At 43.8% G+C, this 12,623-nt stretch overlaps 1 protein-coding gene across 3 annotated transcripts in view; it reads left to right on the forward strand.

Moving 5' to 3' along the window:
* Window positions 1-12,623, forward strand: part of map1aa (microtubule-associated protein 1Aa) — a 275,632-nt gene that overhangs the window by 33,795 nt on the left and 229,214 nt on the right. For all 3 annotated transcript variants that reach the window (XM_051920198.1, XM_051920200.1, XM_051920199.1), the window contains exon 2: window positions 10,093-10,194. In XM_051920198.1, the coding sequence (XP_051776158.1) occupies window positions 10,093-10,194 (102 nt within the window). The remainder of the gene's footprint in view (window positions 1-10,092; window positions 10,195-12,623) is intronic.

Raw genomic sequence — 12,623 nt, forward strand, 5'->3', positions numbered from 1 at the left:
TTCGTAGTCTCTCTCGTTTTACTGTGGGGAGGGGGGCTTTGTTTTGTAACCTGCTCTCCATGTGTTTGTCTCTGTTCTTTAACCTCTTTATGACGTTTTACTTGTTTCCTACTCTGACGGTTCATAGTCTGTCCCATTTTGCTCTGGTGCGGGGGGGGGGGGGCTTTGTGTGGTGTCTGCGCATGTGCGTAGTCTCTCCCGTTTCACTCGGGGGGGGGGCACGACCCTGCGTCCATATCCGGTTTACCATTTTCGTTTAGTAATATGGATAGGCTGAAACCTAGAAAGTCACCAGGACAAGATAACATTTAAGGAGGTTATTGAGTGCATATAAAACTCTAAACATATTTTTAGAAAGTCACTGCCCAATATGGAAATTCCTAGGACTGGAAATAGCAAATATTATTTCATTATATAAAAGAGTGATTGGGTAGATCCAAATAAGCAAAGTAAGCTTAATATGAACCACAGGTAAATTACTGCAAGGAATTAAGAAGATTCAGGTATACATGGCAAGAACAGAAGCTTTAGTGAACAGTCAGCATGGGTTCGGTTAGAGAGGTTTTATTTTGCTAACATTCTGGAATTCTATGAGGAACCAACAAAAAGATGCAATCAGAGTAGTGCATCCATATTACTAAGTGAGAATGGTAAACCGGATATGGACGCAGGTACATGCCCATGGACGCAGGAGACATAGTGCGCAGGCGCCACACAAAAACGAGGAATCAGCCCCCCGCCCCAGAGTGAAACAGGAGAGACTATGAAGGACACAGCCACACAAACAAAAGGAGTCAGCGCCCCGCCCCAGTGTGAAATGGGACAGACTACGGAGTCCACAAAGGTTCACAAATCAAACCCGAGATAGTACGGAAAGCGGTAACGATACAGCCCCCCGCCCCAGAGTAAAACGGGACAGACTACAGAGTCCACAAAAGTCCACAACACACAGCATAATCAAACCCGAGATAGTACGGAAAGCACAGGCGCCTACAACGCGCTATACACCGCCAACAACGAAAGAGCTCAACTAACAGAAATAAGAAATAAAGCAACAAGCCCAGAGAATACAGAACCCTAAACGTCCACACCACACGGCAGAGGCAAACCCGACATAGTACGGAAGGTGCAGGCGCCTACATCGCGTGTCGGAAGGTGCGGGAAAGTACGAAAGGCAAGGGCGCCTACACAGCATAGTGAAACCCGACATGGTACGGAATGGCGCATGCGTCACCGCCATATTGTGAGTAGCACTACTGCAGAGTGAAGGCGCAGGCATCACCGCCATATTGTGAGTAGCACTACTGCGGAGTGAAGTTAGGAATAATGTGCTGCTTGGGATTGTACAAACCGCTGAACGCTTTATACCAAATTCAAACACAATACAGCTCAACGATACAAACACGAGCCCACCTGGATAAGATCAATGAACGCAGGCACCTACAACGCGCGTCTGAAACTGCGGAAGCAAAGCAGGCACGGGTTCAAAACAAACGAGCTCGACTGACGGATATACAAACACGAGCCCGCCTGGATAAACTCAATGAACGCAGGCGCCTACAACGCGTGTCTGAAATGCCAAGGGGAAAGCGGGCTCGGCTCCAAAACGAACGAGCTAGACTAATGTATTTCAGGATACCCAACGCCGGGGGTAGGCGAGTATCATATAAGAGCTCACTCATCAAAAAACACTCAGTCGTGTAGTACACACAGATCATGTGCTCTCAGCACATATAAAGCATTTAAGGACAATGCGGAGAGTAGAGACCCAAAGGCATTGGAGAGAAAAAAAGGCAGATAAGAGATTATGAAAGCAGTGGAATTCGAAAGGCTCCAACAAACGATGGTGCGATACACATGCAGAGAAAGGTACAGAATATGAAAGCAGTAAAATCCAAAAGTATTGTAGCGTCCCAGGCAGGTTGAGGGCTGTTTGGTTTTAAGTGACTGTTAGGTCCGATGGAGGGAGGGCGGAGTACAGCACGGAAGACTGATAGCGAGGTATTGATTGATGCGGTAAGGGGGGGCGTTGGAGAGGGTGCTAGAAAGTTGTGTTTGGGGTTAGGAAGTCGGCGATTGTTCAAGTAAAACTTTTGTGACACTTTATCATGTCATTCGCTACAGTATCAAAGAAAAGATAGAAAAGATCGCATTACCGCAAACAAAAGGTGATTAATCATCAGAGCCAGGTGTAATTGAAAAAATAGCAGGACAAATCAGGGTCAGAAATAAAAGGCAAAAACAACAAAGTCTTTTCGCATTTGCATCATTCAATGCACAAAACGTGGATTTACACAATAATGGACCATACGCTATGAGAATCTGTGGTCCCGGAACAGTTAAAGCAACAACAAGTTAAATCTCAAAGAATACACAATTCGGTCAGGTGTATATTGATGATCACGGAGAAGTGATGCAAATTTTAACAGGCAAAAATGAATGGTTATGTATATATTCCGCAAATAACATTACACACCAGAGGAGATCGTGATATGCCATTCGTATTAAAATGTTTACAGTTAACCGTGAGAATTGCATTTGCTATGACAATCGATAAATCACTGGGACAAACATTAGAAAAAGTCAGATTATTTATTAGAGAAACAGAAACAATATTCATTTATGGGCATTGTCACAATGTGTCTCCAAACAAAATTGTTTTTAATGAAGCTTTAAAGTAAAAGTGCAAATAATGAAATTGAAACAATTCCAAAGAAAAAAAAATGTAAATTGTATATCAGATTAACCAAACACGGGGGTTGGCGAGCGAAGCCCCCTAGTATGGTATAATTTATCTTGATGTTCAGGAAGCATTTGATAAGGTCCCACATGATAGGTTGGGCATCAAACTAAAAGAAGTGGAAATTTAGAATGTAGTGTGTAGATGGGTCCAAAATTGGCTAAAACACAGGAAGCAGAGGGTGATGGAACCTTATCAGAACTGAGTGCTATTATGATCTGAATCTTAATGGTGCCACAAGAACGAACCAAAAACATCAAGAAAGGTTTGAGGCAGCCACCCGCATAAAATTCCCTGGCTGCAAATGGGTAATTTTTAGGAGTTGCCTACAGGTTTGAGTCCAAAACAGAACTGAGGCAGGTTGTCAAAGATGGCGGCTTTATTTGCAGAGACAGGAAGTGATGTCATCAGACAGCCTGGAACCAGAAGTGACGTCATCAGAGGGACCTGAACCAGAAGTGATGTCATCAGAGGTGACGAAAAGTGACATCATCAGAAACGCCAGAACCATGTGGGATTTCCCATGGATGGTCTGCAAGAGATTGAGAAAGAAAGTCAGTGCACCTTGTTGCCCCCTGGTCTTGCCTGGAATTACCATTATTCGGGCCTTTTAGCTGCCTCTCAATCGCACGTGTGTGGCCATGGGTATATAAATAAGAAGCTGGTTAAGATTGTAGATAATACCAAGCTAGGAGGATTGGCAGCTAATTTAGAATCCATTGAAACATCACAGAGGAGCATGGATTGTGGCAGAAAAAATTTAATGCAAGTAATTTTATAAGGTATTGCATGTAATTTCATGTAGGAATTTCCAATTTGAATACACAATGGGAAGTCTGAAAACTGAAAGTACTGTTTATGAGAAGGACTTTGGATTGATAGTGGACTATTACTGTCAACTTCCATATATTGTTCAGAATTCATTAAGAAGGCTAACAGTATGTTAGGTTATATAGCACCCTGATGTATAGAGTACAAGTCAAAAGGTTATTCTTAAACTTTATACCACACTAGGGTTGCCGCACATGGAGCACTATGTGCAGTTTTGGTCTCCCGGCTATAAAAAGATACATCAGCACTAAAAAATGTCTAGAGAAGAGCAACTAAGCTGAGTCCAGGTCTGCATGGGGATGAGTTACGAGGAACAACTGAAGGAAGTGCACCTTTTAAGTTTCAGCAAATGAAGATTAAGAGGTGACATAACTAAAGTGTTTAAAATTATGAAAGGAAGTTGAGTGCATTGAGACTGTTACTTTAAAATAGGTTCACAAGAACTCAAGTCACAGTTGAAAACTTGTTAGGGGTAAATTTCACATAAACATAAGGAAGACTTTTACACAGAAAACTATAGACACATGGAAAAAATTACCAAATAGTGTGATGGACATTAGAGCTCTAAGTACATTCAAAACTTGACTACATAATGCTTTGGATGAATGAGGTGGATAAGACTGACAAGCCTTGTTGGGCTGAATGGCTTGTTCTCATCAAAAGTTTTCATTATGTTCTAATATCATCTTTTGAAAAAAAGAAAAAAAAATGTAAATCATTTATTTCAGTCTTATCGGGATGTATAGGGTGACATGCAAGGCAAGCACACTGCCTTTTTTGCTTTCTCTACTTCCTTTCCCAGCTGTCTATGAATGGGGTGAGTTGCACACTAGCAAGTTGGGGACCTTCTTCTCTTTTTGTTCCCCTTTTTTCTTTAAAAATAAATGAAAAATTGTTTACAAAAAAAGAAAACATCTTGTGTATACTCTGACAGTACTTTTATACTCTCATCTCTGTAGTAAATTCATTTCTTTGTGGTTTCAGATTCCTCTTCTCCTTGATACTTTTCATACACAATTTTTGAAAACTGAGCTAAGTAATATGGTTCTGCAGATTGAATTATTTAACACATCTTTTTTGGATAAGTGTCAAAACTTAATGTCATTGTCAGTAGGCTTAATGGTGACTTATGCACATCAACTACATCAACAGTACATGGCAGACATTTACTGTGGTAGATCTGCAAAGTAATTCTGCAAACATATGAAGCATATGTAGGCACATTGGTAACATATTATAAAGAAATACTTTCTTAATTTCTCACAGTTTCTTTTTCAATATGTTATGTACAATATTATACTGTACTATATACTGTATGTTATGTGCTATATTCAGTTCGGCAAGAAGATAACCAATAATAAACAAATGGATCCAATGTCTGCCTTACAAATTAAAAAAGGAAAACCTCATAAACCTGTTAGGCATATAATTTTCTTTTCTATTACATGTCTTTATTGTCACTTACTTTATAATATAATGCTCCAGAATCATATAATGCTCCAAAATAATTTAACATTACTAAGAGAGTATTACCCCTCCTTTAACCGCCACCTTATTGTGGTGGAGGGGTTTGCATGTCCCAATGATCCTAGGAGCTCTGTTGTCCGGGGCTTTATGCCCCTGGTAGGGCCACCCAAGACAAACTTGTCCTCGGTGAGGGATGAGACAAAGAGCGGTTCAAACCTTCTATGATGAATGAAAACTTTGGACGGCATTTTCCCTTGCCCGGACGCGGATCACCAGGGCCCCCCTCTGGAGCCAGGCCTGGAGGTGGGGCTCGATGGCAAGCGCCTGGTGGCCGGGCCTGCACACATGGGGCTCAGCCAGGCACAGCCCGAAGAGGCAACGTGGGTCCCCCTTCCCATGGGCTCACCACCTATGAGAGGGGCCAAGGAGGTCGGGTGCAGTGTGAGTTGGGTGGTGGCCGAAGGCGGGGACCTTGGCGATCCGATCCTCGGCTACAGAAGCTGGCTCTTGGGACGTGGAATGTCACCTCTCTGAAGGGGAAGGAGCCTGAGCTAGTGCGCAAGGTTGAGAGGTTCCGGCTAGATATAGTCGGACTCACCTCGACGCACAGCTTGGACTCTGGAACCAATCTCCTTGAGAGGGGCTGGACTCTCTACCACTCTGGAGTTGCCCCCGGTGAGAGGCGCCGAGTGGGTGTGGGTATACTTATTGCCCCCCGACTTGGAGCCTGTACATTGGGGTTTACCCCAGTGGATGAGAGGGTAGCCTCCCTCCGCCTTTGGGTGGGGGGACTGGTCCTAACTGTTGCTTGTGCGTATGCACCGAACAGCAGTTCGGAGTACCCACCCTTTTTGGAGTCCCTGGAGGGGGTGCTAGAGGGCATACCTTCTGGGGACTCCCTTGTTCTGCTGGGAGACTTCAATGCTCACATGGGCAATGACAGTGAGACTTGGAAGGGCGTGATTGGGAGGAATGGCCCCCCCCCCCCCGATCTGAACCCGCGCGGTGTTTTGTTATTGGACTTCTGTGCTCGTCATGGATTGTCCATGTTCAAGCATAGGGGTGTTCATATGCACACTTGGCACCAGGACACCCTAGGCCTCAGTTCGATGATCGACTTTGTGGTCGTGTCATGGGACTTACGGCCACATGTCTTGGACACTCGGGTGAAGAGAGGGGCGGAGCTGTCAATTGATCACCACCTGGTGGTGAGTTGGCTTCGATGGTGGGGGAGGATGCCGGTCAGGCCTGGTAGGCCCAAACGTGTTGTGAGGGTCTGCTGGGAACGTCTGGCAGAGCCCCCTGTCAGAAGTAGCTTCAACTCCCACCTCCAGCAGAACTTCAACCACATCCCGAGGGAGGTGGGGGACATCGAGTCCGAATGGGCCATGTTCCGTGCCTCTATTGTTGAGGCAGCTGACCGGAGCTGTGGCCGTAAGGTGGTCGGTGCCTGTCATGGCGGCAATCCCCGAACCCGTTGGTGGACACCAGCGGTGAGGGATGCCGTCAAGCTGAAGAAGGAGTCCTACAGGACCCTTTTGTCCTGTGGGACTCTGGAGGCAGCTGATAGGTACCGGCAGGCCAAGCGGAATGCGGCTTTGGTGGATGCTGAGGCAAAAACTCAGGCATGGGAGGAGTTTGGGGAGGCCATGGAGAACGGCTTTCGGACGGCTTTGAGGAGATTCTGGTCCACCGTCCGGCGTCTCAGGAGGGGGAAGCAGTGCAGTGTCAACACTGTATATGGTGGTGATGGTGCGCTGCTGACCTCGACTCGGGACGTTGTGGGTCGGTGGGGGGAGTACTTCGAAGACCTCCTCAATCCCACTAACATGCCTTCCAATGAGGAAGCAGAACCTAGGGACTCAGAGGTGGGCTCCCGCATCTCTGGGACTGAGGTCACCGAGGTGGTCAAAAAACTCCTTGGTGGCAGGGCCCCGGGGGTGGATGAGATACGCCCGGAGTTCCTCAAGGCTCTGGATGTTGTAGGACTGTCTTGGTTGACACGCCTCTGCAACATCACATGGACATCAGGGACAGTGCCTCTGGATTGGCAGACCGGGGTGGTGGTCCCCCTCTTTAAGAAAGGGGACTGGAGGGTGTGTTCCAACTACAGAGGGATCACACTCCTCAGCCTCCCTGGAAAAGTCTATTCGGAGGGTCCGTCAGATAGTTGAGCCTCGGATTCAGGAGGAACAGTGTGGTTTTCGTCCTGGTCGCGGAACAGTGGACCAGCTCTTCACCCTTAGCAGGGTCCTGAAGGGTGCATGGGAGTTTGCCCAACCAGTCTACATATGTTTTGTGGACTTGGAAAAGGCATTCGACTGTGTCCCTCGGTAAATCCTGTGGGGGGTACTCCGAGAGTATGGGGTACCGGCCCCCCTGATAAGGGCTGTTCGGTCCCTGTACGATCGGTGCCAGAGCTTGGTCTGCATTGCCAGCAGTAAGTCAAACCCGTTTCCAGTGAGCGTTGGACTCCGCTAGGGCTGCCCTTTGTCATCGATTCTGTTCATAACTTTTATGGACAGAATTTCTAGGCGCAGCCAGGATGTTGAGGGGGTCCGGTTTGGTGGACTCAGGATTGGGTCACTGCTTTTTGCAGATGATGTTGTTCTGTTTGCTTCATCAGGCCGTGATCTTCAGCTCTCTCTGGATCGGTTCGCAGCCGAGTGTGAAGCGGCTGGGATGGGAATCAGCACCTCCAAATCCGAGACCATGGTCCTCAGCCGGAAAAGGATGGAGTGCCCTCTTAGGTTTGGTAGCGAGATCCTGCCCCAAGTGGAGGAGTTCAAGTATCTTGGGGTGTTGTTCACGAGTGAGGGAAGAATGGAGTGTGAGATCGACAGGCGGATCGGTGCGGCATCCGCAGTAATGCGGGCTCTGCATCGGTCTGTCGTGGTGAAAAAGGAGCTGAGCCGCAAGGCAAAGCTCTCAGTTTACCGGTCGATCTATGTTCCTACCCTCACCTATGGTCATGAGCTATGGCTAGTGACCGAAAGAACGAGATCGCGAATACAAGCGGCTGAAATGAGTTTCCTCCTCAGGGTGTCTGGGCTTTCCCTTAAAGATAGGGTGAGAAGCTCAGTCATCCGGGAGGGGTTCAGAGAAGATCCGCTGCTCCTCCGCATCGAGAGGAGTCAGATGAGGTGGCTCGGGCATCTGATCAGAATGCTTCCTGGACGCCTCCCTGGTGAGGTGTTCCAGGCACGTCTAACCGGGAGGAGGCCCCGGGGAAGACCCAGGACACGCTGGAGGGACTATGTCTCTCGGCTGGCCTGGAAACGCCTTGGGATTCTCCCGGAAGAGCTAGAAGAAGTGGCCGGGGAGAGGGAAGTCTGGGCATCTCTGCTCAAGCTGCTGCCCCCGCGACCCGACCTCAGATAAGAGGAAGAGGGTGGATGGATGGATGGATGAAAGAGAGTATTCGCATTATAAAAGTGAAAACATAAAGGAAATACTGTATTTTACTAAGAGGTTATATTGAAAACATACAGTATGTCTCTGCAGAGTTCTGATCAATGTAACTAAGCAATAGACATTCTATCATGTTTGATGCCAAGTATCAAGATTCACTTGCTGACTACATTGGGTAGCATAACATAAGCACTCTCACTGACTGAGAGGGATCATTAATTTTTCGTAGGACAGTGATGAAGATTGCTCATCTTGCTGATGTTACATGAAGAACATTGGCTAAGGTCACACATATGTACACATTGATTCTAAATGAAAGATTAAATACAGATATAGAACTCAGTAATTTCGAGGCATATGTTAGTTACAAGTGGGAGTGGACATTTTCATCAGGAGAAATCCTTTGAAATCAGTAAAGAAAGGGATAGCAAGGTGGAACTGTAGGACATAAATCTATGCAACTGTCAAGGCAAAAGTACACTGAAACCGTGCTAGTGGCTCATGGCAGTCCATTTTCCCATTAAGCCAATGTACATGTGTGCTTCCTTTATTATTTATTATTATTTTCTGTTATTCTAAATCAGAAACTACTTTTCCTATATTGCATACTTAGATAAATATTGTGTTTTAAATTAGATCTGTTACAATTTGGCCTATTGTGCTTGAAGTCTAAGTGTCTGACTGTTATTTGTGCAGCGATAAAGGAGCAGTAATGCACCTTCCAGTCACTCAGTCAATGTGTTCATATTTCGTTTCATAAACACTGTTTTGAGTTGCTGAGCAGGAAGGTGTGGTGGTTTTTGGACTGCTATGCTATGCTTTTCCTATCAGAAATATAGCTTACACAGATAATAATACAAAATAAACAGAAAAGAATAAACCTGCTACCATTTTAACTTAATTTATAAGTCTTACCCTGTCTATCTGGTGGGGCAGCATGATATCTTGCCTATCACAGTACCATACCAAAGAACATTTCTCAGTTCCTATTACTACCTCTCTTTCTCTGTCTCCTTCACTTTCTCTCAAGGCTTTTGTGTCTACTCATCCCGCCAACTAAGTGTTTGCTCATACTCATCCCAGCTCTTTGATTTTCTCATGTGTTATGACATGTTTCACACTCCTGGCAGGATTAACAGATGTGTTGGACCATTTTTGGATTTCTTTCTCTGAAAGGGCTACACTTCAGAATACCTTAACAAAGGCCAGGAACCACTTCAAGGGTTGTACTTTTGCTAGGTTTCATGGATCTGACATTAGATAACTACCTGTAAACATACTGTAAAGTACAGATACTTTAATGGAAGCCACAGGATTTCTTCAAAGCCATCTCTTACTAACTTATAGCTATGACTGTCCACACTGAAATTATTACCCCTGAAAGAATATAACCAAAATGAATGCAGTCAGTTATATTAACACTCATCACTCACTGCCAAATGTCAGTAAACAACAAGACAATTTCAAGTAAGTAACACTCAAACTTAATTTCAATCATTGCTTATGTTTATTTGCAGAAAAAAACGGGCATAAATGTTAGATATGTATATATACGGTAAAGATTGTGTGTGCATAACTGATGCTGTGTTCATTTTCTTTTTTTCTACACTAATATAAAAACATTTTTCATTTATAATTTACAGGGCTTCGATCTTGGGATATTGACCTTTCTGTTTGTGACTTGAACCAGCAACTACATCTGTTTGTGACCCGCCACTCTGCACAGTTTTCGTCTGAGGTCAAAGGTCAGTGTGAACTGCAGCTACATTTATCAAGACTTACAGGGGCTTTGTTGGGTAATTTAATGAAGAATAAATGACTAGGTAACACTTCAGCTATAATGGATCATAATATATATATATATATATATATATATATATATATATATATATATATATATATATATATATATATATATACGGTATATTATATACTATAGTGGCTCCCTGACACCCGACACAAAGGCTCAGACACAAGTATAAAATGAACAAGAGTGTTTGTTGTGGAAACTCATCATTTATAAGCTTTTCCTACCACATCCACAATACAGTATAAAGCACAAGCATCAAACAGCAACTCTTTGCCTTCTTCTCTAGCTTTCACTCTCTGTATTAGTTACTGCCTCCAGTCCTCCACACATGCGTTATCCTCCTGCTTCTTGACTCTGACTCTTCGAGCAGAGGTAGACAGCTCCTTTTATATGAAACCTGGGAATATTCCCGTGTCCCATACTTGTGGTCCGGGAGCCCGACAAGGTATGGCTCGATAATCCCCCCAGAACCCCCTGGCAGCACCAACAGAACCCAAAAGGACTCAGTCCAAAAACTCCAGCTCCCATTATGCCCTGTGGGAAACCGTGGCACTGCCGCAACCTAGGGGAGCTGCCATCTAGCAGTCCAGGTTAGACAGCACGACATGCATGATGTCTCCCCTGTCCTTCCGTGTTGAGGGTGTCCTGGCCAGACAAGTGTGCCAGCTGTCCCTCACAATATAAATTACTGAAACATCTTTGAAAATATAATAGGCATACTGTGTGTAAAATCTAAACTGAAACTGTAATAAAAGAAAATATCTATTCTTTTATTTAATATGAATTAAGTTAAAAGCAAACATGCCTTTTTACGTCTCTGGTAGTTTGTAAGTATTAAATACTCTGATATATAAAGAGTTTGTTTACGTCTTCCCCTATGTGGTCTGCACTACAACAGTATTCCCTTGCCTTCTACGCTGGCACCACACATCCAAAATTTGTTTGATAGTCAATATAAACTGATGAAAAAAATCAAAAAATAATTCCAAAGTACTAGTAGTGCTATTAACATAACACTCATTTACTATAATGGTTTAAGCATGTAATAAATAGCTTCTATAAAGTCATTAACATAACAGAATTATCATATCACCATATTAAAAACATTATAATTAACATCAGATAGAGGCCTTTCACACACAGACTGTTTTGTGCCCTTAAGCCAGCCATCAGCATCAGAAAAGTGCTCAGTGTCTGAAAAGTAAAGAATAGAAGTAGTATCTCTTTAACCACCTCAAATCTCCAATATATTTGTTTATGACCCTACTAGGGGGCTCCGCCCCCTGCTCGCTTCGCTCGCCAACCCCTGGTGTTGGGAATGACAAAGAGCGTGATGTATGAATGAGATATAGAATAGTGTGAAGGTGTAGATGATGCAAATAGCAAACAATAAAGTGTGTGGCACAGTGTAAAGGTTTATTGGAAAATTTCTTTGTACACGCCGTTTAAGTGTAAAAGGTAATTGCAGGTCAGAACTTGTAAGGTCAATGAAGATGGTTATTGTCGTGATCAGAGTCAACTTTGTCAGAGCTTAGAAAGAGTTGTGTCTCTCCAGGAAGTAATGCAATGACTTGGGTATTTATGTTTTCCACATTAATATTTTTTGGACATAATATAGTGCGTTGTGTTAAAAGGGGCATTTGGTCTAATGAGATTGCTGTTCCAAATCTGTCTGTAACTAAGTCGTCGCAGATAAAGGCTTGAAGAATTGTAATAATATCTGGGTGAAGTCTATCTGTATTGGTGAGTGTACCATCTCCCAGTTGTAATAACAAATTGTTATGATCTGGATCTGGACATCGCATGTTTTGTACTAACTGTATCTTTTGAAAGCAATGCCAATTGTCTGCGTATTTTAAGGTGCACTGAACAATAGCTGAGCGCATGGCATGTGGAACAATAGCTAAGCACTGTCTAAAATCTCCTCCTAATAAAAGTACCTTTCCTCCAAAGGGAATATTATTATTCATCAACGTTTGTAGAAGTTTATGAATGGTGTTGAGTAAGTGAGTGGATGCCATTGTACATTCATCAATAATTAACAGTTTTGCAAAACGGATGTCATGTGCAGTGCCACTGTTAATGTTCATAGTGGATACCGATTTGTAGGATCTAATGCAGTTCATAAAGATTTCACTTTCAGGTACATCGTTAGTTAGAAGCTTCTGTAGATATTCAGGATATGAATGTAAAGGAGGCAGTCTAGTTTGACCCTTTTGATAACAACGTGTAAATTCATTACTTGTATTGCCAGTTGTTTCTTCAGGGAAGTTAAGTGAATGACAATGATTGCAAATGACATTCATTAATCCTAATGAATTTTCCTGAATAGTGGACTCATTATTGAATGCGTTGTCAGCTAAC

Source organism: Erpetoichthys calabaricus, chromosome 17 (assembly GCF_900747795.2).
Source record: "Erpetoichthys calabaricus chromosome 17, fErpCal1.3, whole genome shotgun sequence".
NCBI lineage: Eukaryota > Metazoa > Chordata > Cladistia > Polypteriformes > Polypteridae > Erpetoichthys > Erpetoichthys calabaricus.